Consider the following 27743-nt stretch of genomic DNA (forward strand, 5'->3'; position numbering starts at 1 on the left):
CTAAAAACATAAAGACATACCATGTACAACTTGCTGTACTAATTAACACTACCTGAGGTACTTTGATGAAGACTTGAGGCAGAAACCCACATTTTGGGGGAAAGCATTTGCCAGTGTTGGAAACTTTGTTGTTGTTGGGAGGGGGATTGGGGTTTTCTCCTGCCCTGGACCTGGATGTGTGTGGAGGGGTGCTCAGTGGACTGCTGATGGGTTTCTGCTGCTGTTTTTGGTTCGCTGCAACCTCCACCTCCCAGGTTCAAGCGATTCTCCTGCCTTAGCCTCCTGAGTAGCTGGGATTACAGGTGCACACCATCATGCCTGGCTAATTTTTGTATTTTTAGTAGAGACGGGGTTTCACCATTTTGGTCAGGCTGGTCTCAAACTCCTGATCTCAGGCTGGTCTCAAACTCCTGATCTCAGGTGATCCACCTGTCTCGGCCTCCTAAAATGCTGGGATTACGGGCATGAGGTACCACGCCTGGCCTCTGTTCCCTTTTTAAAGAACCCTCCTTCTTCCCAGTTTTTATTTCTTATTTTTTATTTTTTGAGACAGAATCTTGCTCTGTTGCCCTGGCTGGAGTGCAGAGGTGTGCTCACAGCTCACTGCAACCTCCATTTCCCAGGCTCAAGTGATCCTCTTACTTCAGCCTCCTGAGTAGCTGAGACCACAGGTGCATGCTGCTGCCTGGCTAATTTTTGTATCCTCTTTTGTGTAGAGATGGGGTTTCTCCATGATGCCAGGGTGGTCTTGAACTCCTGGGCAAAAGTGATCCTCCTGCCTCGGCCTCCCAAAGTGCTGGGATTATAGGCATGAGCCACTGCACCCAGCCCCCTCTTCTCATTTAAATCTCAGGTAGTTTCATTTTTCTCTCATACTTCAAGTTCCAACATCCAGAATAGTGTGCCCCTGGGAGAGAAGTGAACTGTGAACTTGGCAGATTTGAAGGCTGCTATGGACTGAGCTGTGGCCCCCAACCGAACCCAAATTCATAATTTGAAGCTCTAACCCCTAATGTGACTGTATTTGGAGAGAGTTTCTGTAGAAAGGTAACTAAGGTTAAACGAGGTCCTAAGGGTGGAGCCCTGATCTGATGGGATTAGTGTCCTTATACTATAAGAGGCACCAGAGAGGGCTGGCTCCTCCCGCCCCCAGGACACAGAGAGGCAAGGCCACCTGCAAGCCCAGAAGACAGCCTTGCTGGAAACTGAAGGGGCAACATTTGGATTTTGGACTTGCCAGCCTCCAGCACAGTGAGAAGCACACTTGTGTTATTTGAGCCATCCAGCCTATGGTACTGTCTCATGGCAGCTTGAGCCGACTGGGGCTTCGGCAGCTTTCAGGCCAGGCTGTGGGGCAGCGGCAGGACCCCTGACCCTAGGGCAGCCCTTTCCTGTCTTGCCAGCTGAACCAGGAACAAAGGGCTCATTCTTCCCAAGGTTGTGCCTGACCTAGAATAAACCAGCACCAAAACCAGAGTGAATACAGGCCCTGAGTGTCCAACCTGGGTTGCCAGCAGCACCTGGGCCCAACTCAGTGAGAAACTTTCCTCATCTTGCCCTTAGGGCCATGTCTGGACAACCTCCCTTCTCTGGAGTGAAGACTGGGGCAGACCTGGCTTTGGGTCCTCCCTGGGCAGGGGAAGGAACCTGCCGTCAGCACCGTTCTGTTCTGCTGTGCTGTTCCTTTCCCCACCTTCTGTGTGTAGGTGTTTTCATGATTCATACTGCAGATCTGTATGTCTGTAAAACCCACATCCCCGAGCGTCGGTGATTTCTGGAATCCCACCCAGCGCAACAGCCCTCACCAGGTCCTCTCCCCTCTTCCTCCTCCCAAAGAGGACCAGAGGGGACACATGGGACCCAGGTCCTGCAGGCAGAGCCTCGCCCTGGAGGGAGGAAAGCAGGACAAGCTGTTTGAAGTGGTTTTTTCCCTTCATGGCAGGACCCAGATCCTGCCCTACACACACCCATGTTAGGAGGGGACCTTTGGTGGGAGCAGGGGGACAGCTGTGATCCCAGCTCTGCAGCAAGAGGCGTCTGTGTGGCCCCCAGCAGAGGGCTGGTAGAGGGTTCCTTTTGGGGTGATGGAAATATTTTGGAACTGATTGTGGCATTGTTGCACAACTTGAATATATTAAAACCCACTGAATAATATAAAATATATAATATAAAAATAATATAAAAAACAAAAAAATAAACCCCCCACTGAATAAAAAAACCCAGCTGCGTGCTGGGCCACCACCCCTGAGAGCCAGGCCCTGACTGCCCAGCCTGGGCTGCTATGGGCAGAAGTCTGTGCTTCCTAAGTGTCTGTAGTCACACAACGCACCTCCAGCCGGGTGCCCCTGCCTGTGAACAGTTAGGAATTCCAACTTCTTCTGAGCCCATATCTGCCTAGCAGTGTTCTAAAGGCATTAACACTTCTCTTATTCATTCTCACAACGGCCTTGTGAGGCCGTCAAGATTCCCACTGAACAAATGAGGAAACGGAGGCCTGGGGAGACGACTGCCCCATGTACTGAGCAGAGGATGGTGGGGTGGCTTTGGTCTGGGAAGTTTGCCTCCAGCCCTGCCCGCCCCTGTCAGGCTCAGCTGCCACAGCCTTCGCCTGCGTGGGTAGGGACGTGAGGTACCACCAGCACGCCCTCCTTGCAGCTGCACCCCGGCTCATGGCTGTGTGGATTGTAGCCTCAGCCTCCCCTTTACCAGTGGGGGTGGGAGGGGCTTTCCCTGGTGCCAGGAAAGTTTGTCCTAGGCTGCCGCGGGGCCATGCTGCCCTCCTGCTCAGCTGCCTCTGCCGTCAGGCCCCGCCAGGCCTTGCTAGCTGGCAGGTCAGGCCACACCAGCCTCCAGTCAGGCCTCAGGCACTGTCTTGGCTTCCTGTACTGCCTGAGCAGGGGCTGAGGGAGAAATGACAAGTTCGTCAGCCTCCCATGAAGGCCCAGTGATGGCTTCCAGCACACTCTGCACCAAGCACGCCCTACACTAAGTCTTCTCACCAAAAAGGAGGCAGAGTTTCAGGAGCTCACCATGGCTTGGGATCCCTGAATGTCCCAGCTTCCCGTGGCCTTGATGTCCCAGGACTGGGTCTGGGTGACTGGATCAGGGGTCTTGCCTCTCCTCCCTCATCCTGCCCAGGCCCTGCCACCTGCTGCCCAGGCTCTTGGCCTCTCCTTCACAAGCCGTGTGGGCCTGGGAGAGGCCGGGCAGGCTGGGGGTGAAGGCAGCTGCCGCTCCTGTCCCTCTGCTTTGGGTTAACCAGGGCCTCTCAGGTCCTTGGGGCATGGCTAGCCAGTGTAGATGGGCTCACCAGGCTGTAGGCTGGGCCTGTGTCTATGGCTCAGCTGTCCTTGTCCCAGTATTTGCCTCTAGATTCTCTGCAGGGGCCTGTGGGCTCTGGAGACGCACGGGACCTGCGCCCCGGGCTGTTCCCATCATCCTGTGCGACCAGGGCCCTTCTAGGGAGCCTATTGCATGATTCTCTTTTGAGGGCCCCAGGGGCAGTAGGGTACAGAAGGTGGAATCTCTAGACTCACAGAGACCCAGGTCCCAATCCCAGGTCTGCCCTCAACACACTGGTGAACAGGCATTAGCCCAGGGCACCTCCCTGGGGCCCAACCACGTCACCCCATGCCTGCTCCCTCTGAAACTGGTGTTAAGGCAAACACAGGCGCAGCCCCCAGCACTGCCAGACCTGGCTGGGTAGCTAAGTGGTGGGGGCAGTTGTCTGACCTCGGCTTTGACAGGTTTTTTCTCTCCAGACTGTCAGGAGGACAGGTGGACAGGTCCACAAATGTGTCTCCTTGCAACAGCTCTGAGGATTTCCTGGGGACCCCACCAGTGGCCAGGACACCCAGCCCTCCTCCCCCAGCACTAGGTTTGTTCTTGGCCAGTACAAGGTTTTGCAGAACTGGCCTTAGAAGCAGGGCTGACCCCAGCTGAGCCCGAGCAGCAGGGGGGAGAAACCGGCAGTGTGAGGGCAGTCACCTAGGAACAGCAGAGAGGACGGGGCTGGAGCTGGGGACTGCAGAATTCTGTGTATGACATCAGAAGCTCCTGGGCCAGTTGTCATATGGAGTCCCAGGCCCCAGTGGCAAGACCCAGAAATCTGCATTTTAACAAGTTGAGGGGGACAGTTCCACACTTGGGACTGAGGACCTCTCATGCCATCCTGAGGGTCCCTTTCCCCCCCAGGACGAAGGCTGCCCTGATCTGCTTCTCTGAGATGCCTAGTTAAGAGGGTCTGACAAGGACGAGGGACAGTAAGCAAGTGAACCTCTCTACCCTGAGACCTGACTGCAAGGCTGTGGGGACTTGGGGGAGGTGGGGCAGCCCTGAGAGTGCCCCATCAGCTTCCAGACCGAGCAGTTCCCCAGCCCCCTCAGGGCTGGACGGACTGAGGTCACAATGAGGGATGTGGGTCTCAGCCTCTCAGCAAGAAGGCAGGTTGCAGTCAAATGTCACCTGATGATGAATGGGAGGCAGTGATAGTTCTGGAGGTTAAGGGCAGTTGCAGGTGATTCCAAGGGGACTTGGGACACCCAGGTCCTGGCCCAGGGCCAAGGACACCAGCCTCCCTAGCGCACCCTCTACCCTTCTTCCCCAGAACCCACACTGGCTGCAAACACATCAAAGAAGAAAACATTTCAGGGCCAATTCATTTTTCTCAAAACATATATTTACCCCTCCTCTCAGTACATCCTTGAGCACCTTTCCCAGAATCTCAGGAATGTATAGACCCCCGCCCCACACTTCATACCCGCCCTAGGCCTTGGTGATGAGGCCCTTCACAGCTTGTGCAATGGCATCCTTGTCAATACCGAACATCTTCAGCAGCTCAGCTGGCTTCCCACTTCTTGGTACCCGGTTAACTGCCAAGTGGGTGACAGTGATGCCAGGCTCGCCCACTACTGCACTGGACACAGCCTCACCAATGCCACCTAGAAATGAAAGGAGGGGAGTCAGACGAGGCCTCAGGGTGAGCAGTGGTGGGCCCAGCCCTGTCAGCCTTAGTCAAGGATGGAGGAAGCTGCATACGCACCGCCTTTCTCCACCTGCAGCCACGAGCCCATCACATAACTCATTGTTTTTATTGTTTTAAAGAGTCAGGTTTTGGCCGGGCGCGGTGGCTCAAGCCTGTAATCCCAGCACTTTGGGAGGCCGAGACGGGCGGATCACGAGGTCAGGAGATCGAGACCATCCTGGCTAACACCGTGAAACCCCGTCTCTACTAAAAAATACAAAAAACTAGCCGGGCGAGGTGGCGGGCGCCTGTAGTCCCAGCTACTCCGGAGGCTGAGGCAGGAGAATGGCCTAAACCCGGGAGGCGGAGCTTGCAGTGAGCTGAGATCCGGCCACTGCACTCCAGCCCGGGCTACAGAGCAAGACTCCGTCTCAAAAAAAAAAAAAAAAAAAAAAAAAAAAAAAGAGTCAGGTTTTGCCACGTTGCCCAGGCTGGTCTCCAACTCCTGAGTTCAAGAAATCTGCCATCCTCAGCCTCCCAAACTGCTGGGATTACAGGCGTGAGCCACCACACTCGGCCCAAAACTATTTTTATAGGCCCAAACGTGGCCTCTAAATGTTTGTTTCAAACACCATCCTCTGGCCAGCAACTGTCCATAGTCTGATTATCTAGATTTGACCCCAGAGTCAAAGCCCATCTCTCCCACTGGGGCCTCCTCCTTAGAAAGGCTGGTGTGTACTTAGGGAGCCTGCTGTGTGAAGGACTCACCACTACCTCAGGGACACCACCATCCACCATTTAGCAGCGAGGCTGGAATCCTCGCCAGCTTCCTGGGCAGCAGGAGCTCCACAGAGCTCACCAGCAGCTGTGCGTTAGCTGGGTCTCCAGGCCAAGCCTGAGGCCTGTTAAGAGACCACGTCCCAGCTGCTCTAGAGGGACAGCTCTGGGGGTTCTGGGCCACCGCTGCCCTCCTAGGGCTCAGACAGAAGAGGCACGTCCAATGCTCGGGCTCTCTGGCCCTGCCCCTTGCCCAGCTTGCCTGCCCCAGGCCTCCTTACCTTCGTAATAATGGTCCTCCACGGTGAGGATCCTGCCCTTGGTGGCACGAGCGCTGTCGAGAATGAGTTTTCTGTCCAGCGGCTTGATGGTGAAGGGGTCCAGCACACGGATGTTGATCTTTTCTGTGAGGGAGAGCATACGGCATGGCTGAGGGGAGGGCTGGGCACCACCGTCTGCCCTGGTGGGGGCCTGGTGGGACATCCTGAGGACTGCGTTTAGCTAAGAGCTCAGCCTGCGGGCCTGTCCCTGTCCCAGGGAGAACCACTTGCCACCTTGTTCCCATGGCTGAGCTTATGCCTGCCAACCCCTTGCATTGGGGCATCTGGTCCAGCTGTGTTGCCTGCACTATCCAAGAACCCAGAGTGGGCCGGGCGCGGTGGCTCAAGCCTGTAATCCCAGCACTTTGGGAGGCCGAGACGGGTGGATCACGAGGTCAGGAGATCGAGACCATCCTGGATAACACGGTGAAACCCCGTCTCTACTAAGAAATACAAAAAACTAGCCGGGCGAGGTGGCGGGTGCCTGTAGTCCCAGCTACTCGGGAGGCTGAGGCCGGAGAATGGCGTGAACCCGGGAGGCGGAGCTTGCAGTGAGCTGAGATCCGGCCACTGCACTCCAGCCTGGGCGACTCCAGCGAGACTCCGTCTCAAAAAAAAAAAAAAAAAAAAAAAAAAAAAAAAGAACCCAGAGTGGAGTGTGCAGGCCCTGAGCGCCTTCCCTCATCCTCCCACAACCTCGAAGACAAAGGGAATGTGAGAGGACACACTCCAGGTATCTGGCCTGACAGAAGGTGAGGGTTGATGTGGTGATGTGGGGGAGCTGCAGCCAGCGGAGTGATCAGAGGCCCAGGTGCAGCCCCAGCAGCAGAAGCACCTTCTCAGAAGGACAAACCCACGCCTGCCAGGCCCTGCTTAAAGCTCACCCCACTGGATCTCCCCCTGCCTGGGGATGGGGTCCCCTGGCTCCTCCAGCCCCATCTTGCTCCTGCCTGGCCCTGCTCCAGCCTCCCTTTACTCCCCTTTCTACCAATCAATTCCTACCCGCTCTGAGGCCACTTTCTGGAAGATGCCACACCTGCCCGCTCTTTCGTGCTAAAACATGACATCTGTTGTGTGATTCTATTGCAGGAGAGGCCAATGCCTGTCTCCCCTACAAACCACTAGCCAACACTGTGAGCTCGCAGTAATAATAATAGAATACCAGGTCACATGCACGTAACCCTCAGGACAGCCCTGCGGGGAAGGGGCTAGTATCTCCATTTTACAGATGGGAAAACAGGCATGGTGATAGGTAGGGAATAACTTCCTTAATTAGCGTCTGGCTGAGTGATTCCAGCCCTGCGGGCAGGCTCCAGGCCACTGATCTGACCACCGTGCTGGGGGATCTCTTAGAGTCATAGGGTAGGGACTGTGAGCACTGCAGTCCCGGGACTTAGCATCATGCCAGACAGAACAAGTGCTCAAAGGATGGCTTTAATTACCATCATTATTTAATTCAATGAAATTCTTTCTCTTTAGCTGTGAGCTCTTCAAGAAAGAAAGAACCCCAAGACCTAGCATGCAGTGGCCGTTCAGGTGATGACTTTGGAGGCCCCTTCTCACCTTTCTTCAGCAACTCGGCGGCAGCCAAGGCCTCATGCAGGGTCACCCCAGCCCCGATCACAGTCACCTGGTCATCCTTGCTCTTCAGGACCACCTGGGGGTGACACAGAGGGCAAGTGAGGCTCAGGGCCTCGGGACAGGGTGGGCCCTGACTGCTGGGAGTCACAGCAGGGAGGGTCCAGGCAGCTCTGTGGGCTCCTGGGGCATGTGAGGCACTGACCTTGGCTTGTCCGACCTGGAAGTCCTCATTGTTGTTATAGATGATAGCATTTTCTGGGCGGCTGGTCCGGATGAAGCAGATACCCTGAGACGGAAACAGATAAAACTGAGGATACAGGATGTGGCACACCCAACCTCAGAGACGAGGTCTTTCTAGAGAGGCCATCCCTTCCCATGGGAGCGTCAGTCACTGCATCCTGGCTACTCCAGCAGGGAAAAGGGCCTTGCTTGCCCTCGGCCGCCCGCACCCCACTTGAACACTCTGAGAACTGCCCGCCCCTTGCAGCCCCAGGCCGAAGGCAACTTTCCACCAGGTAAACTGGCTGCAGGTGGGCTACTCCTGCAGAGTGCACCAGGCAGAGGGGCAGGACCATGTACACTGTGTCTATGGAGTGCAGCTCCGGGCCTGGACCACAGGGCTCAGCTCATCCTTGCCTGTCTTGGAGAACCCAACTCAGGAGGGTGGACAGGTGTCAACCGCCGGACCGGCCAGGGCTGCCAGGATTCTCAGCGGAGACAGACTGTGGCAATCAGTTGACAACGTCTGCCACGTGGCAGTAAGTGGGGCATGTATTTCATCTTTTCTTGTCTAACTTCCACAAGCTACACAAACACCAGGCGCAAGGTCAGGAAATACCCCCCGGGGCAGCGAGTGACCAGCTCTGGCCTCCTCTTCTGTTTCCCTCAGGAAGCGATAGCTGCCAGCAGGAGAGAGAACAGCCATGCGACCTACCTTTGTATTGGCGGCTAGTTCCACTGCCTTCTCTGTAGCAACGCCATCACTTGGGTAAAAGACAGTTGACGTGGGGACTGATCGAAACATGGCCAGATCTTCCAGGGCCATCTGGGAGGGCCCGTCTTCCCCTGGGGTGTGGGGAAAGGATATGCAGAAATAAGACCCCCCGTCCATGGGCTGGAATCCTCGCCCACCCTCCTCCCATACCTCCTGGTGCAAAAGTCAAGGGAGCTCCAGGTGTAAGTGCCCTGGCTAAACTCACCGATGGAAACGCCACAGTGGGAGCCACAGAGGTTGATGTTGCTCTCGGAGATGGCGGCCATGCGAATCTGGTCAAAGGCCCGTGTGAAGAAGGCTGCAAAAGTGCTGCAGAAGGGCACCGTCCTGTTGCGGGTGGCACAGCCCACCGCGATGCTCACCTAGGGGCAGGTGGGGCAGGGTCAGCCCAAAGGGGCAGGCAGAGGGTGGTTGGGGAGCCTAGGACCCCTCTCGTGGAGAAGACCAGTTTGTGTATAGATTGTCCATCCTTTCTGAGCTTCTGAATGTGTCCCCCACCACCTTCTGCAGAGACCGGTCCTCCCAATCCCTCCCCAGGGTCCAAAGGCAGTAGCCTCATGCCTGCTGAGGCTCCAGTCCCCAGATCACTCATCCAGAAGCAGCACTGAGTACAGTCATCAGTTCCAAACCAGCTGCCCCTCAAGGCTCCAAAATCTGCCAGCCAACAAGAGGCCTCTTTCCCCAGTCCCACACCCTGCAGAGCAGTCTCTGGAAACCAGAGATAATTTCAGGTCCAGTTGGAAGAACTCTGGAGATGTGAGTGCCCTCCAGAGAGAGGAAGCTCACTGTCCCTGGGGGCCTGCAAGCCAGGCTGGGCTCCTGGACCACCATGAGGAGATATTTTGAAAAAGTGGACAAAACATTGTTCCTTACTTCACAACCTCAGTTCCTGACAAGGGGCTGCTTCCCCGATGGGAACATGTCAGGGGCCCAGAGTTCCCTCATCTCTGCATCCCTCAGGGTGGCAGGGCCAGAGCCGTGTGCATTACACGCGCTCAACAGACTCTGGCTGCTATACCCATCACAGCCCCACCTACTGGCTGGGCCTGCCCTCCACCTGGAAGAGACCCCATTCACCACCAGGCCTGGCCTGCACGCAGCTCCTCCTGAGAGCACCTGCAGTCCCATTCGGTTCCCCCGCATGCACACTTGTCCAGGACATTTGCAACTCGGCAGAACCTCCCAAACTCTGGCTACTCAAGGTCCAGGGTTAATGCTGGGTCCTGGCTTATAGTCTCCCTGGGCTGGCCCACAGCAGGCACCTGGCCCTGCCAAAATGGTTGCCCCGCACCCCTCAGACCACAGCTTTCAGCCTTGGGTGGACCTGTCCCTGCCAGCCGGCCCCGGAACCCACCATGTTCTGCTCAGCAATGTAGCACTCGATGAAGCGGTCCGGGTGCTCCTTTTTGAAGATCTCCGAGAAGGTGGAATTTTTGGTGTCTCCATCCAGGGCGATGATGCGGTCACTGGCATGGCCCAGCTTGGCCAGTGCCTGCCCGTAGGCCTTGCGGGTGGCTATCTGTGAGGAAGAGAGTGGGAAGCCTCTGGACCCCTCTGAGGGTGTGTGCACGCCTGCGGCCTGGAGCCCTGCTTTTAGAGAAGGATTAAAACAGGGCCAAAAACAGAAGCCCAAGAGCGCAAGGTCCTGTGGAGACTTTGAACTGCTGAAAGGTTGCCAATGACTACGGTCAATGTCTGGGAGCCCCTGGAGGCCCCAGAATGGCTGTGAAAGGTATAAGCTACAGAAGACACCCACCAGCCCCAACCTCCCGCGGGCTGCACCAGGTCTATGAACCTATTCCACTTTGCACGGGAACACAGAAGGCTTGGGAGTCAAGGCCAGGCGCAGGCTGCATGGATGGGTTCCCTTGGGGCAGAAACCTGGAGCAGGACAGCTCTGCCTAGCCTTGCTCAGGCCAAGGGTCCCTCGTGGACCAGCGATGCAAGGACTTGGGAGTGAGTCCTTGGCTTTGATCCCAGTTCTGTCAGTAGCTTGCTAAGCTTGCTAAGTGGACAACTCCCTTGCCCTGTCTGAGCCTCTGCAGGTCAACTCCAGAGCTATCTGTCCTGCTGAGAGAAGTGACAGGAACAACACCTGAGGAATCACTCCTTGTCCTAAATGAATTGCTCTCCTCCCTTTCCCAGCCCTCCAGAAGGCGCATCTGGGCCACAGCCTTGGGGAACCTGAGAACTACAGGTCCAGAGAAACAAGCCCCACTTTGTACCTTGTCCCCAACTTTGTAGCTGGGCAAGCTGGGCATGCGGATATTGGCAATGTCCACTGAGGGGGCGTCCTCCTGCGGGGGAGTTGCCAGGATCTTCTTTTTGCTTTGGATCTGGCTGTAGATCTCCTGGATGATCTGCTCAGCCATATTTTTGGGGAGGGGCTTCCCATGCCAAGACTCCTTATCTTCTACTCCTGCAAGCCCAACATGGGAGGACAGAGGAATGTGTAAGACAGAAGCTCCCAGAGGGCCAGGAGGCTGCCCCAGGAGCCTGGCCCTCCACCTGCCGAGGGCAAGGGAGGAATGGCATCATCCCAGACAGGAGGAGCCCAGCCAGGCACGGGGGCCAGGAAAGGAGGGTCGCAGTGAATAGGATAGACTCCTATGCGCCCACCACTCACTGTCTACTGCCTGGTCCTCCCGGAACTCACAGCTGAGAGGGAAAGGAGGGGTCAGACGTGGGCAGGTGTGTGTTTCTGGGCCTGCTGCCCCATCCCTTCACCAATGTGTCCCTTCTCTTCCTCCCCGCAACCCTACCCACAGGGTCACACAGAGGTGGTGCCTGCTGCAGAAATACTCAGTTTGTCCACTGGGTTGGAAGGGACCCTGGCCATCAGAAGGGGAACCCAAGGCCAGAACAAGGCTTCCAGGGTCACCTGATGCATCTGTGGGCAGCAGAGGGGTCTGTAAGTACCTAGGCTTGCCCACCCATGGCGCCTTGTTGTGTGGGGCCAGCAAGGCTGAATATCCCTCTCCCTGGAGGTCACCTCAGTAGAAACTAGAGTCTGGCCAGAGCGAAGAACAGACTGACCTCTCAGGTAGCACCCAGCAGCCCCAAAGACTTCAGGAGACCCCAGAAGCTGCAAGTGGTCCAGATCCTGCCCAGTATTATTAACACCTGAGGGCAGTGCCAGGCAGCAGCACCAAAGCCATGACAATATCCAGAGCCCTATCCTCGACATCCACTTCCTCCCAGACACCACCCAGCACCGCCAAACCCCCACTCAGAACGTCCTCATATACCTGAGTCTGCACGGGCAGAACAAGCCACCACCCCTGAGAGCAGGCAGGTAGACAGCCAGGGGCATCTGTGAGGGAAGCCTACCCAGGCCCTGGAATCGGCCTCCCGCCCATGCCACAGACTTCCTCTGTCCCGGGGCAAGTCCCTGACCACTTGAAGCGTCATTTTCCCATCTTTAAAATGGGTGAGGGCCATCCCAGGCCTAGGAATCTGAAGCCCGCACCTGGGTGCCAAGGAGTGACTTACGCCTGTCTCATTCTCTGGCCTGGGGCAGAAGCCAGGTTCCAAACCCCTCAAGGTTCTCGGCCCACACAGGCCTTGCTCAGCACCTGCCATTGCTTGAGGAGTACCCCACTCACCACCTGGAGGGAACAGGCCTCTCCAGGCCCTGCCCGGCTCTGTGTTGGCTCTTCAACTGGAGCACGTGGCCAGAGCTGACAGAGTGTACAGAGCTGCGGCTCTGAAAGGCACCAGCCAGGGTGGGGCACGGGGGCTGCCTCACTCCACAACCTTCCTCTCACCCACATACCCTCCAAGTCCCTCCTCTCCTCCTGCCTGTACATGCCCCCACTGGCAGAGGCCAGACAAATCCGAGTTCAAATCCTGGCTCAGCCACGGGGTGTCACTGAGTCATAGTGTCTCCCGCTCCCCTTCCCTGGAGCCTGGTGCAATCAGTGTGCAGCAAGAGCTGGTGTTTCCCTGGATGTGAGGGTAAGAGCTATGTAGCTACAGGGTCCGGGCCAGGGGTGAAGGTGGGGAGGGCGGCTCATGCATACTGACCCGTGATCCCTCGGCCCTTGAAGGTCTTGGCAATGATGGCTGTTGGCTGGTGCTTGGCCTGGCCAAAGGCCTTGCACAGCTCCTCCACGCTGTGTCCATCCACGATGATGGCATGCCAACTGGGGATGGGGGGCGGGCAGAGAGTGAGGGGCAATTCCCAGGGGCCACAGCCTCTGGGAGCCTCCCAGGGAAAGGTCTGCCCAGGCTCCACCCCACAACTGAGGCCTCAGCTGGAGTAGTAGAAAGCTTGCAACATTCTGGTTTCCAGTTTGGGTTTTTTAATCCTTTTCTTTTTCCCATTATTTTTACTCCTTTTGTTTGCCTCTGAACAGGTTTTCCTCTTCTTCCTAAGTAATCCAGAGCTCAGTTCCTTTATTGTCTCTTTCATTCCTGATCCGTTCATTTCCTACTGAAAGCTGTTCTGGGGTCAGCACACTGGGTTTGGAATCTGTCTGCTATTAGATTCTTGATGAATTTTTTGGCCCAATTTTTATTTGGGGGAACACATTTGATCACAGATGCTGGATGTGGTGCTGGAAACTTTTGAAATGCACCATGTTGTCAAATATACAGGAAGGAGCCGGGGCAGAGCAGGCTCTCTCTTGAAAAACTATCCTTTTGGGGACTCTTTTTGGCATAATAAGAATAATAAAAATAGCACCGCTCAAACTGAGTGCCATGCCAAGCACTGCCCATTGAAGCCTCACCACGCCATGCCTGGGTGCTGAGTTGGCCCCATTTTACAATCAACTGAGACAGTGAAGGTGGAGTAACGTGACCCACGCCACAAAGCAAGTTAGCAGTGGAGCCAGGACTTCAGCAATCTGGCTTGAATCACAGGTTTATGGACACAGGTCCTAGGGGTGCTGCTGGGGTTGTACTCAGCAGCACCCAGATCGATGTGGCCTTGGGGAGGTCTGTGGAGCGAGGACCCTGTGGCTCAGGTTTCTCGTCTGTCCAACGGAGATTATTTCCTCCCTCTTCTCCCTTCCTGAGGTCAGTCATCAAGGAACACAGGCCTGCATCTGCTATGCTACTGCAAGGTAACCCCAAGCATCATGTTACTTAGTGTAGTCACAGGCACGGGCTCATCTGCAAAACGTAGCCCTGGAGGCTTGACCTGAGTCCCAAAGCCTTGCACAGCACCTGCCCTGTTCCCTCCCCTCCACAGCCTCCTCAGCCAATGCTGGGCTCCTGTGCGGAGCAGCTTGTGTTTGGGGACATAGGTGGAGGCTTTGAGGTAGGGCCCCTCTGGCTGACATCCAGGCAGACTGACCTCCCTGCTTTGTGCCCTTCGACCCTGAATGTGTAACCAATCAAGGCCGAAGGGAGGCATCTGGAAACCCTCTCTCCCATTTCACCAGGAGCCTGTTCCTCCTCCCCAGGCTGGCTGGGGCTGGGCACGGGATGTGGCCACCAAACTGAGGTTCAAACCTCTCCACAGCTATATGTCCTTTAGCTTTACCGAGTGAGCCCCTATCCCTCAAGAACCCTCCTTCCTCAAGAACAAAGTGAGTCAATGTGAGATGGCGTGTGGAAGCTCTGAGAACCACCATGCCATGACTACGGAAACAAGAAAACTCACTTAAAACTGGGCCTGGCCCACATATCCACGGTAGTAGCCTGAGTTACTAAGTCTAAATGCCTAGAGTTTGAAATTGTGAGTCAAATGCTAAAGAAAGGGACTTTTAGATGGGGCTTAAGGTCCCAGCTTCAGCTCCTGCACCTGCAAAGCTGTGATCACACTCAGGCCACAGCCTCATACGTACCCGAAGGCCTCGCACCGCTTCTGGTAGATGTCCATCTGGTGCTGCAGCGGGGCTGGGTCACTCTGGCCCAGGCGATTGATGTCTAGAATGGCCACGAGGTTGTCCAGCTTATAGATGCTGGCAAAGGCCATGGCCTCCCATACGGAGCCCTCTGACAGCTCCCCGTCTCCCAGCAAGCAATAGACTCGGTAGCTGTGGACAGAGAGTGAGTCAGGCCAGTCCCTTTCACCTGGACCCAGCTGGCTCCCACCCCCACCCGTTCAAGGAGCCTGCACTCTGGGTAAAGGAGCAGCCATGCGTGGATATGCAGAACAGATGGCATTTACACTCAAGGGGCAACAGTGTCACCAGGTCCCTGCAGCCCACCACAAGCCACACCCCAAGAAGGAAGCCGTCAGGAGCTCAGGAAGAAGTACTGACTGTTAAGAAACAGAGGTCTAGGACAACAGGGATCTGGCCAATAAAATCAAGAAAAATGGGGGTTGTTGGAACGAGAGGAAAGTGAGGAAGAGTGGGTGAATAGGCTTGAGCCACCTGCTGCAGGGGATGGACCCCGCTGTGAACCAGAGCTTGGAAGAGGCCTTGGGACTGGCTGGGTGGGCCAGTGGGAAAGGGGAACCTTGGGAACTAAGCTCTGCTTCTGCCTGGAGGAGGGAGCTGGGCCGGGGAGGCCTGAGGCACTCTAGGCAACACCCTGGAGCAAGAGGGCTCAGGCGGAGGATGGAGCATGGAGGACCCTTGAAGACCAGGTGCTTCATGGGACAGGCTCTCCCCAAGCTTCCAAGACTGGCTCTTGACCCCAAGATTGAAGCTGGGCCTGGCCCTGTCTCTACCACAGGGGCCCTCTCCTCCCTTCAACACAAGCAACCATGATCTTTTCAAGACAGTGAGACATGTTAAAAAGAACATTGAACTTGGGATAAATTACCCAGCAAACAACATTCCCGGGCCCCAGGGGAGGGTGGGCGAGGGGGTGAGGCTAGAGGAAGGGAGACCAGTTCAGGGACTCTGAGCCCAGCCTGGGAGATGTGAGGGGATGGGGGTAGCAGAGAGATGGCAGCAACAGACACAGAACTTGTCTGAAGGTCATGCCGTCAGGAAGTTGCTGATCTAGGATTCAAACACAGGTCTGACTATAGCCTAGACTGTCCACTCCTTGCAGTGTAGGCATGCACGTAGGGTGAGGAGTGGTGGGACTTGGGGACCTCCCCTTACCCTGCCCAGTGTCTAGCTGTGTAGCCCCAGGAAATGAGGCCGGTGCCTGGTTGGGCTCAGAGGGGACACGGCTGCCCTCCTGCTACTACAGGAAAAGACCCTCAACCCGGCTGCATGCTCAGCAGTCCAAGCCTCCAGGTCTCCCTGCTGCAGGGTGAAGGCAGGGGCAGCCGGAAGAGGCTGGGACAGCCAGCCACGGAGCTGTCAGCATGACTCAGCACTTCCACATGCCAGCAGGCCGGGAGCGCTCCCTGCAGCCTCCCCTGCCTCGTGCTGCTCTTCTATGGCCCCCACCACAGGAGGTGGTGCCCCTGTGGGGTACCATGGCCAGAAGGACAAAGCCTTAGGCCCACACTTCAGAGGCCCTATCCTCTCCCAGCCTCGCCTCCTCTTTCCCCTGTAGGTTTTGAGGGGGCCCAGAGACCCTGGAGGGGCTCTGGTCTGGTACAGCAGCTCCAGAAAGGGGCCACATGATGGGGATGAGCCAGAGAGGCCTGTAGGGAACTTGACTTCCCAGAAAGGGATTCCAGGGAAGCCAACTGGCTCCCACCCCAAGCCCACACCCACCTCCAGGGAAGCCAAACCCAGGCTAGCACTGGAGGCCCAGCACAGCTTTGGACTTCGAGACTAGCGACAAAGCTAAGCCCTACAGGGCCATCAGGCTCAGGTCAGAGGACGTGCTGAGGTCCCAAGGAGATGCCAAGGAAGAGGTTGTGAACAAGGAAGGGGCCTACAGGAGCCTGGGCTAACCCTGAGACTTGATATTGCCTGAGCTGTTAAGAGTTAGGGGTGGGGGGCTCCAAACATCCATTCATGAACTAATTTGAAGAAAGGGGACCCTAAATAGAAGGTCGACATTTGTTGCAGAACGATTTGGAAACTACCTTACATGTCCAACAACAGAGGACTGGCTAGATGGATTATAGCATCTCCCATAAAACAGAACATTACGTGATCGTTAAAACCAGCTCTCAGGATGGGTGCAGTGGCTCACGCCTGTAATCCCAACACTCTGGGAGGCTGAAGTGGGCGGATGTCCTGAGGTCAGGAGTTTGAGACCAGCCTGGCCAACATGGTGAAACCCGTCTCTACTAAATACATAAAAATCAGCTGAGTGTGGTGGTTAGCGCCTGTAATCCCAGCTACTCAGGAAGCTGAGGCAGAAGAATCACTTGAACCCAGGAGGTGGAGGTTGCAGTGAGCCAAGATGGCACCACTGCACTCCAGCCTGGGCGACAGAGCAAGACTCCATATCAAAACAAAACAAAAACCAGCTCTCCACTGTTAATGTCATGAGAAAATGCTCATGATAGAAGGCTTGGTTTAAAGTGCAATACTAGGTTTTATATTACACACACACACACACACTGGGATTACAGATATGTAAGTTTTCATGATAACATGGACAAAATACATCATTAGATTTAAATTGGGGGTGGGAGGCAGTGTGTTAAGAATAAGGAAAAATCTGGTCGGGCGCAGTGGCTCACGCCTGTAATCCCAGTATTTTGGGAGGCTGAGGCGAGTGGATCACAAGGTCAGGAGATTGAGACCATCCTGGCTAACATGGTGAAAGCCCATCTCTACTAAAAATACAAAATATTGCTGGGCGTGGTGGCACGCACCTGTAGTCCTAGCTACTCGGGAGGCTGAGGCAGGAGGAGAATCGCTTGAACCCAGGACGCAGAGGTTGCAGTGGGCCGAGATCGCACCACTGCACTCCAGCCTGTATGACAGAGCGAGACTCCATCTCAGAAAAAATAAAAATAAAAAAATAAGGAAAACGTTCATTTCTTAATACCATTCTGTACTTTTTAAACAGGAGGGCAGGGCAGAGGCCAATTTGCTCTATCAAGACACAATCTGGGTGCCTGGCCTAACATGATAATCCCTGGATGCCCTGGCCCCTTCCCCCAGGTACAGTCAGGGGCCTAGGCTCTAGCCAACCCTGGCCCCAAGCCACCCTGGCTTCTGGGAACCCAGCTAAACTCCTTCTCCCTACACTGACTTGTTCCATTATGTTAGGGTCAGGAAATGCCCCTTCACAGGGAATTATTTCCAGCAACTGTAGGGAATAATTAACTCACATCTCTGGTTCTCTGCCAAATAAAATGCTCTTAAACATGCATCCCATTCTTTGTGTGTCTCTCTCTCTTTACTTCACGGTGAATCATTTCTGGGTGTAGCCAAGCCTGCCCCAAGGCTCAGCCAGGGACTAAAAGAAAACTGTGGTCAGGTGACACTGGCCTGAGGGGGTCTGGAAGGGACTGTGAGGCCTCCTTGGAGAGCCAGTCCTGGGGAAAGGCCTGCACACAGAAGGTGCTCCCTGCAGCCTCCTGTCCTTCAAGGACCCACAGTCATCCCAAACCCTACTTGTCTGCCAGCTCCACAACAGCCCCGGCATGGCGCCTCTGCTGCAGCGGTGGAGGACAGGGCAGTAGAGATGCCACCAGCTGCAGAGCTGGGCCCTTCTCCCACCTGGTGGGCTGGCCCCACTGGCCTTCCTCCTCCAGGAGGCTTCCCGCCCACAGGACTCCCCCAGCTCCTGTGGTGCCCTCAGCCTCTCTGAGAGCAGACTGGGAATGCTGAATAATGACTCTGGGTACCTCCACCACTGACTGAATGGCCTAGGCCAGCATCTTGCCTCAGCTTCCTCACCTGTAAGACGGGTCACGGTTCTCAAACCACTACCCAACTCATAGGGGGTTTTTAAAGGTGGAACCCAATACAGCACATGAGCACTAAGCAAAGGGCCTAGGCCCCAAAGGGCAAAGGAACCCTTCTGATGAGTGATTGACATGGTTAGGCTCTGGGTCCCCACCCAAATCTTGTAGCTTCCCACGGGTTGTGGGAGGGGCCCAGTGGGAGATAACTGAATCATGGGGACGGGTCTTTCCCATGCTGTTCTTGTGATGGTGAATAAGTCTCACGAGATCTGATGGTTTTAAAAATGGGAGTTTCCCTGCACAAGCTCTCTCTTTGCCTGCTGCCATCCACTTAAGATGTGATTTGCTCCTCCTTGCCTTCCACCATGATTGTGAGGCCTCCCTAGCCATGTGAAACTTAACTCCATCAAACCTCCTTTTCTTCCCTGACTCGGGTATGTCTTTGTCAGCAGCATGAAAACAGACTAATACAATGATTATTCGGCAGAGTCTCGCTCTGTAGCCTAGGCTGGGATGCAGTGGCTCAATCATGGATAGCTATAATCTTGAAGCCCTAGGCTCAAGTGATCCTCCCACCTCAGCCTCCCATGTAGCTGGGACTACAGGTGTGCACCACCATGCCTGGCTAAGTTTTGCATTTTTTGTAGACAGTCTTGCTCTGTTGCCCAGGCTGGTCTTGAATTCCTGGCCTCAAGCAATCCTTCCCTCAGCCGGACCTTATTCTTAACAGTTTACAACCTCATCCCCCCAGGCCATATCTGACCGTCACAGACTAACTTATGGCTAGAACCTTCTTTGGGGGCCACGGGGGGCTGCTCCTACCGATCACCTGGTGGGCACTGGAGCAGCACACCTTTCTAGTCAGGCTTACCACCCACCCTCTGGAGGCCCAATCTCTCAAATGTTTGTTTCTTCCCTGCTGACAGGAGGTGGCTTACAGGTATCCCAGAACCCCCCAGAACATACAACTCTCCCCTTTACCAAGATAAAGGCAAGCGGCTCAGGCCTGGGCTCCTGGTGCCTAGTGAGACAGGCGCCTGGGGGTAGGTCTTTCTGAGACTTCTGGGGTCTGGGCACAGGGCTGGGGGCAAAACAGGAAGTCCTCAGCCTAAGCACTCTGGCTGAAGAGCACATGATTGGGAGCATGCACTCTGTGCAAACCCAGCCCTGCCAGTCACTGCTGACCCAGGGCACGTCCCTTAACTCCTGAGTGTTTCCTCATTTGTAAAGGGGGCCGGTCATGGCACCAGCCATAGCAGATGTTTAAAGAGCAAAAGAGGCCACGCGTATGTATTACTCTGCCCTAGCCAGGAAAGAGGAAGAGTCTGGGGGCGGCAGTGAAGGGTGGGTCACCCAAGGACCACTCCCCAAAACTACCCAGGGTGGGGGTGGGGAGTAGGCATGTTACCTGGCCTCGTCGAAGTATTTGCCGGTGTAGGCCATCCCACAAGCGGCCCCAAGGCCCTGGCCCAGGGAGCCAGTGGCCACATCGGTGAAAGCTTGTTTCTGTCATAACAGAAGGCCACAGTTAATCTGAGAGGAGAAGGGATCCTGGTCTCACCCGCCCCTGGAGCCACACTCCCACCCAGCCCAGCGAGCCCCTCCCCTGCAGGTCACGCCCCAGGGCAGCCTCTACCCAGCATGTGACTTCTTCTGCTAATGAACTAATTATAGTTGTAGGTTCAAATCCCAGCCCTGCCCACTAGCCAGCTACGTGGCCTTAGGCCTCAGGCCGGGGGCTGAACCTCTGTGAGCCTCAGTTCCCACATCACCCACTTCACAAAGGGCTGGGAGAGGGAATCATGAAAAAATTGACATAGAACATGTGGCCCTTGTGGGGACCCAGACCACATGACAGTTTTTGTGGTAATCCCTGAAGTCTTAACATTTGCAGGGATGCCAGTTGGCACCCCAAGGAACAAACCAGGTTCCCTCCCCAGAGCGTCACCAGCATCCTAGAGCCACCCCCTTAGAAGAGAGCCCCTTTTCTTCCCAAGCTGTAGCTACCCAGCCAAGGAGGCCCAGCACAGAAGGAAGCTTGGGGAGAGGCCCTCCCTGAAGTCATCCCAGGGCACCCTGGCTGAGGCCTCAGAAGGCCTTCCCCTTTGGCACCAGCTTGGGGTGAATACGTGCGCCCAAAACACCTGCTTCGTTCCTTCCTCGTCTCAGTGCCCTCCTCCGCCTTTCAATACCTTTGGCTTCTCAGTGGGCACCCCCTGCCCTGGTCCCGCATGTCTGGGAAACAGGAAGCGGAGGCAGAGGCATGAGAGGCTCTGGCAGGAGCACTTACGGGGACCGGGTGCCCATCCAAGTCGGAGCTGATCTTCCTCAGGTTGAGCAGCTCCGCCTCGGGCAGGAAGCCAGCTTCAGCCCAGACCGCATACAGGATGGGAGCTGCATGGCCCTGCCGGGAGATGGACACGGGGTGAGGTCAGGTGGGGAGCGGTTCTACTTCGGGCTGTGCCTGCTGCACACTGACCCCTGGGGCCTGGCTGAGTCGGCCAACTGCAGCATCCATTTCAGGGGAGGAAGCAAGTGAAGGCCACTTCTCCCCTTTCAGCTCTCTTCAGCCTCTTGGTTTTCAGCCCAAAGTTCCCACTGCCAAGGCTGGGCAGGCACTAAGACAGGTGCAGGGGGCACAGCTGTGAGGCTGGACAAAGCCAAAACCCCAGCAGGCAGCCGGCTGCCCTAATCCCTGGTTTCTGGCATGGGAACAACTTGGACAGACTTCTAAGCTCTAAAGCCTGCCCTGAGAGACCAGACGCCACAGAGGCAGGCCTGAGCACAGGTGGATTTCAGGGGTCTGTGGCTGTGATTCCACCCAGTAGGGGCGGGTCAGGGGGGTCCCCATCCAAAACCCTGCTACAGCATACCACTACCCCTGAGGGGGGCAAGCTGTGGCCTCGGGAGCGCTGGCACAACACAGAAAGAGCAGGCAGAGAGTCACAACCCAGACCAAGATGCCAGTCCTGCCTGTCAACACCCAGACTGGGCAGAACACACAACAGACGTTCCCGTAGTCCCCTACTCCATTTCTTTGGGTTAAAGCGTTGTTCATGTACCTGGGCTCCATGGCAGAGCAACCCATCAATTCAGTCCTGTATTCCTTAGCCAGCTGGGTCAGCAGAGCAGGACACTGAGGGAGGGGCCAGGACGAGCAGGGAGAAGGCACCTGGGAGAGGTGGGCCCAGCCAGACCTCCTCAGAGACCACTCACCATTCCAGAGCCCGTGTGACCCTAGTCCCAGGCAAGGTGTGGCTGGCGGTGGGCAGCTGGGCTCTTACCTTGGAGAGCACAAAGCGGTCATTGTGTGGGTTCCGGGGGTCCTGGGACTTGTAGCGCATGGTGTGGAAAAAGAGGACAGCCATGATCTCTGCGGCGCTGCAGCATGACGTAGGGTGGCTGTGGCCCAGGAGAGAAGACAGACACATGCATCACGGCCCTGCACTCCTGAGCTATCGTGCTCAGCTGTGTAGGGACCCGGGGGGTGCATGTCCCGAGGAGTCACACAGGCCTGGCTTATCAGACAGCCATGCGCTCTTGTTCCCTGGGAGGGTGACACAGGATCTCAAGAAAGCCACTGCTGGCAGCTTGGAGCCTGGGCCAGCTGGTGGGGGTGCTGGGGACTGTTGCACCTTCCCAGGGGCACCAGATCCTCAGAATCATGGCAACTGAAAATATCTGGGGTTGGACTTGAGTAAGAAGGAAGGAGGGGCCCAGGAGAGATCCAGCACAGAAGACGCAGCCCAAGACTAGCACCGAGGCGGCGGGCAGCTGCTGTCGGGCAGGGCCTAGCTCCCACCTGGTGGTCCTCAGGAGTCTAATGACTCAGCAGCTGAGGGGCGCCGGCACTCCTACAACTGACCCCACATCCCGACGGGACTGCCCGGACCCTGCCCACTTGTGAAGGGCACCCTGCCCTCTCAGCACCCAGGGGTCTCTGAGCGCATGGAGCAGGGAGGAAGGGACTGAGGCTCATGGAGTTACCACAGACCTCCCAGCAGCCTCCACACACCAGGTGTGGTAGCCTGAAAAATTGGGCCTTGGGCTTTCCAATTGCATCACCTGGGCTACTTGAAAGCTTTAGAAATGGGCAGTTTGAGGGCTGTGTAACAACTAGGAAACAGACTTTTGTGCAGAATTTTCAGAGCAAGACACACAATCTCATCTTCTACACGGCTACAATCATGTATTAATAAAAACCCCTTCTGCCTATAGACAGGGGCTGAGGTGGGGCTGAAAAGCAAGAACCTGCCGTCCAGCCTGGGAGTGTTGGGTCCACGGAGTCCCCTTGGCTTTTTAGACTCTCACTTTAATCACTGAGCGGCTGCTGAGCAATAGAAAGTGCAAAAATCACATCTTAGAGATGGGACTCATTCAGGTCTTTTAGGACCCATGTGAATAATCCACAATCCAGCCCCCTGCCTGGGAAAGGGGCTAGAGGCTGCACTTCCTGCTGGGAAGCTGCAGGTCCTGGTCAGCCCTGAAGCCCTCTGGTCCTAGGGCTTTGTTAACAGTTCAGCCTCCGGGCACAGGCCTCCCGGGAGAGCCTCTCCACATGCAGCTCAGCGCAGCCCTCTCGCTGCTCCCAGAGGCCCTTCACACGAAGACACACCCCATGCCAAGCCCAAGGGCACATGCACCATCTGCAGCTCACACCACCAGCCTCCCGCCCCTCCAGTCAGCGCTCCCACCGGGTTAGGGGTGAGTCACGCTCAGTGCAGACAAGTTAGTAGTAGAGAAATCCAGAAAACTGTCCATGCTGGTTTAGTACCAACATTCTCGCACACAATCATCTTATACTTAACTATTTCTATGAACTCCCGGTCATGGGAAAAGACACTACACCTGAAAGAGGGAGGTGAGGACATGGTAAACGTGAAACCCTTTTCTGCCTGGCAGGGACCCTAATCCCACGCTCCCAGTGCCAGCTTCAACCACAGGCCACCCCAGTCAGGCTGACCTCTCATCCTTCCCACCTCCAAGGGCAGCCCCGGCCCTGAGGGACCCTGTTTCTAAAGCCATGGTCCCATTAGAAAGGAGCCTTGGTGGGAGAAGGATGTGGATGGACACTGGGCCAAACTGTTCCAGGGAGGAAGAGGAATGGTAAGTGCAGGGCTCCACCTGCCCCGTCCATCTCGACACCCCAGGGTGACAGTCCTTCTGGCCACCAGGAAGGGGTTCCAGGGAGAAATGGTGTGGCACAGGCTCTTTCTGCACACCCACGCCCAGATAGAGTAGACGTGGTGAGAGGAAGGTCAGCCGCGAGGTGACCAAGGGTGAGAAGTAGAACCTGCAGCTGATCTTAAGCCTTCCTTGCTAGGCCTGAGCCTTTCATTCCCTCCAAAGGCTGCATCCAGCCTTCTGTGGCCACTCTCTTCACTTCTACCAAGTAAACACACACAAAAGAAGAATGCTTAGGAGCCAGGTTTCCCCACACCCCTCCCCAGAGCTTTTGGGGCTCTCCCTCGGCAGAGCGTCCTGGTTTGGGGAGGTGAGCTGTGCCACTTGGGCTTCGTGACTTCAGCAAGTGCTTCGTCAACCTGGGGCTCAGCTTCTTCACTTGGGAGAGTGTCTGGGAGATACAGTGAGATAACGCACGCACAGTACCCAGATCTCCAGCAGCCGTCACCACCCACTGGGGCACCAGGTGCTAACTCTTCTCAGCACCTGCAGCTCTTACCTACAGGCAGGGATGGTGACACCCCCCCATACCTGCTGGCCACATGTAGGCAAGAGGGGAGAAATAAACCAAGGATTGAGACCAGGCTCTGCACACTGTAAAGCACCGAGCACACAGGAGACAGTTACTTTCAAGCTCAACTTACTAGAGGGCCTTTGGGGCCAAAGGCATACATTTACGCCTCTGGCCTCCTCAGGGCCAGAGTTTTTCCTGCCATTCCAGACTGCCTGCACAACTGCAGGCGGACACCCCATCCCACGGTGCTGTGTATGACAACTCTGGGTGAACACTGGCGACAGATGGGGTGAGAAGCATGATGTAGGGGATACAGGGTACTTACTGTATACCCCGCCTCTGTGATAAACAGGGCTAACAAGCACACTTGACAGTTTGTTCAAAACAAAACTAACAAACCCTGCCTTGACCAAAACAGTTCACTAATAACCCCAATTAGTTCAACCTGTGACGGTGGTGTGGCAAGCTTAGAGCTAGGCACAAAGAAAGTCTCTTAAAGCCCCCTCTTGTCTGGGCGCAGTGGCTCACGCCTTTAATCCCAGCACTTTGGGAGGTCAAGGCGGGAAGATCACCTGAGGTCAGGAGTTCAAGACCAGCCTGGCCAATATGGTAAAACCCCATTTCTACTAAAAATACCCAAAAAGGGCCAGGCGCGGTGGCTCAAGCCTGTAATCCCAGCACTTTGGGAGGCCAAGACGGGCGGATCACGAGGTCAGGAGATCGAGACCATCCTGGCTAACACAGTGAAACCCCGTCTCTACTAAAAAAATACAAAAAACTAGCCGGGTGTGGTGGCGGACGCCCGTAGTCCCAGCTACTCCGGAGGCTGAGGCAGGAGAATGGCGTGAACCTGGGAGGCGGAGGTTGCAGTGAGCTGAGATCCGGCCACTGCACTCCAGCCTGGGTGACAGAGCAAGACTCCATCTCAAAAAAAACCAAAAAAACAAAAAAACCCAAAAATTAGCCGGGCATGGTGGTGGATGCCTGTAATCCCAGCTACTCAGGAGGCTGAGGCAGGAGAATCACTTGAACCCAGGAGGTAGAGGTTGCAGTGAGCTGAGATTGCACCATTGCACTCCAGCCTGGGCAACAAGAGTAAAACTCAAAAAAAAAAAAAAAAGCCCCCTCGCCACTCCCCTCCAGGACAACACATATTCTTCCAGATGTCCCCTGGCCAGGAGAATCTCTTTCATCGCTTTAGTGCTCACTCCACCTGCTCACAGGTTTCTATGCAAGAAAAGGCCAGAGAGGCTCCCTCACCCTTCAGCTGGGCTCCTTTAAGAGATAATGGATGTCAGGTTGGGTGCGGTGGCTCACACCTGTAATTCCAGCACTTTGGGAGGCCAAGGCAGGCAGATCACCTGAGGTCAGTGGCTCAAGACCAGCCCTGCCCACATGGTGAAACCCTGTCTCTACTAAAAATACAAAAATTAGCCAGGTGTGGTGGCACATGCCTGTAATCCCAGCTACTCATGAGGCAGGAGAATAGCTTGAACCTGGGAGGCGTGGGTTGCAATGAGCCAAGATCACGCCACTGCACTCCAGCCTGGTCAACAGAGCGAAACTCTGTCTAAAAAATAATAATAATAATGACAATAATTTACCAAAACTGACTCAAGAAGAAATACAGAACCTAAGCAATCTTTTAAGAATTAAAAATAAACCAGATCAGTAGCCGAAGGCCGAAGATGCACACTCCTTAACTCCTAGCAACTTCACCAGTAGGAACGTACCGTGAAATCTACACACATGTTCCACACACTCTACAGGAAACACATACAGGCCGGGGACAGTGGCTCACGCCTGTAATCCCAGTGCTCTGGGAGGCTGAGGTGGGCAGATCAACTAAGGTCAGAAGTTCGAGACCAGCCTGGCCAACATGATGAAACCCCGTACCTACTAATAATACAAAAATTAGCCGGGTGTGGGGGCAGGCACCTGTAATCCTAGCTACTTGGGAAGCTGAGGCAGGAGAATCACTTGAATCCAGGAGGCAGAGGTTGCAGTGAACCAAGATCGTGTTATTGCACTCCAGACTTGGTGACAGAGTGAGACTCCATCTCAGAAAAAGAAAAAACAAAAAAACAAAGGAAACACAAACAGGGCTGCCCCACATTGTTTGCAATTGCAAGACCTGGAACTCATTCATATGTCTATCAATAGACGGGGTTAACTGGAGTATATTAATATAATGGGATACTACACAGCAGTAAGAATGAGTGAGTTATACTTCACAAATCCAGTATCAATATTCTCTCCCAAATATAGTGTGGAAAAAGCACAGTACAGAAGGATCTGTTTAACAAAGAAGACCATATTGATTTATGTACAAGTCTTTTTGTATATACTACAAGGAAAACAGGCCAGGCGCAGTGGCTCAAGCCTGTAACCCCAGCACTTTGGGAGCCAAGGCGGGTGGATCACCTAAGGTTGGGAGTTCGAGACCAGCCTGACCAACATGGAGAAACCCCATCTCTACCAAAAAAAAAAAAATTAGCCGGGCATGGTGGCGCATGCCTGTAATCCCAACTACTTGGGAGGCTGAGACAGGAGAATCATTTGAACCCAGGAGGCAGAGATTGCAGTGAGCTGAGATGGCGCCATTGCACTCCAGCCTGGACAACAAGAGTGAAACTCCATCTCCAAAAAAAAAAAGGAAAACAATAGAATGATAAAAAATTCAGGGTATAGTTCTTTCTCAGGGGAAGGGAAGATGAGGAGGGAGGGATCCACTGTAGTTCCAAAAATCACTGCAATGTACTAGTTCTTAATCCTGGGAGTAGCTACACACAGGTTCATTATTCATGACAGGAGTATATCATTTATCTTATTTTTTATGCATATACTTCTTTTAAAAAAAAAAATTCAGGTGGCTCATGCCTATAATCCCAGCACATTGGGACATCGAGGCAGGTGGATCACCTGAGGTCAGGAGCGAGACCAGCTTGGCCAACATGGTGAAACCCCCCTCTACTAAAAATACAATAATTAGCTGGACATGGTGGTGGGTGCCTGTAATCCCAGCTACTCGGGAGAATGAGGCAGGAGAATCGCTTGAACCTGGGAGGCAAAGGTTGCAGTGAGCATAGATCTCACCGTTGCACTCCAGCCTGGGAGACAAGAAAAAAAAAAAAGAAAAATTTAGAAGAGGCCAGGGGCTATGGCTCACCTGAGGCATCTGAGGTCAGGAGTTCAAGACTGGCCTGACCAACATGGCAAAACCCTGTCTCTACAAAAATACAAAAATTAGCTGGGCATGGTGGTGGGGGCCACTAGTCGCAGCTACTTTACTCGGGAGGCTAAGGCAGGAGAGTTGTTTGAACCTGGGAGGCAGAGGCTGCAGCGAGCCGAGATCACACCACCATACTCCAGCCTGGGCAACAGACTCCGCCTCAAAAAAAAAATAAAAATAAAAATAAAAAACAAAAAAAAAAAAACCACAAAAAAAACTCAGGAGAGAATCCCAGGATGTCAGGGTGGAACTGAACATCAGAAGCAGTTCTTGTTCTTCCTGTGTCCTGAACTACCTGAGCTGGCTTCTGCCCGGAAGGAACCTCTGGCTCCAGACCTCAGGTTGTTTCTTCAGATCTCTGCCCCATGTCACCTCCTCCAAGAAGCCCTCCCTGACCACACTATCTAAAATAGCTCTTCTTCCCCTCACTCATGCTTGCCACCTGACATTAGGTGATTATTGCCTGTCTACCCTACTGCAATACAAGCTCCCTGAGGACAGA

The 27743-nt window shown here is 54.9% G+C and overlaps 1 protein-coding gene across 1 annotated transcript in view; it reads right to left on the reverse strand.

The window, feature by feature from the left end:
* Nucleotides 1-4656: 4656 nt before the first annotated feature.
* TKT (transketolase) overlaps nucleotides 4657-27743 on the reverse strand; it is a 643634-nt gene continuing 620547 nt past the window's right edge. Inside the window, exons 3-15 of the mRNA XM_050781088.1 lie at nucleotides 21596-21713; nucleotides 20602-20715; nucleotides 19720-19817; nucleotides 14431-14622; nucleotides 12662-12780; nucleotides 10861-11054; nucleotides 9990-10154; nucleotides 8841-8997; nucleotides 8576-8706; nucleotides 7844-7927; nucleotides 7624-7717; nucleotides 6022-6144; nucleotides 4657-4940 (exon numbers count right to left, since the gene is read on the reverse strand). Of these exons, the coding sequence (XP_050637045.1) occupies nucleotides 4765-4940; nucleotides 6022-6144; nucleotides 7624-7717; nucleotides 7844-7927; nucleotides 8576-8706; nucleotides 8841-8997; nucleotides 9990-10154; nucleotides 10861-11054; nucleotides 12662-12780; nucleotides 14431-14622; nucleotides 19720-19817; nucleotides 20602-20715; nucleotides 21596-21713 (1765 nt within the window). The 3' untranslated portion in view covers nucleotides 4657-4764. The remainder of the gene's footprint in view (nucleotides 4941-6021; nucleotides 6145-7623; nucleotides 7718-7843; nucleotides 7928-8575; nucleotides 8707-8840; nucleotides 8998-9989; nucleotides 10155-10860; nucleotides 11055-12661; nucleotides 12781-14430; nucleotides 14623-19719; nucleotides 19818-20601; nucleotides 20716-21595; nucleotides 21714-27743) is intronic.

The sequence above is a fragment of the Macaca thibetana genome, chromosome 2 (assembly GCF_024542745.1).
Source record: "Macaca thibetana thibetana isolate TM-01 chromosome 2, ASM2454274v1, whole genome shotgun sequence".
NCBI lineage: Eukaryota > Metazoa > Chordata > Mammalia > Primates > Cercopithecidae > Macaca > Macaca thibetana.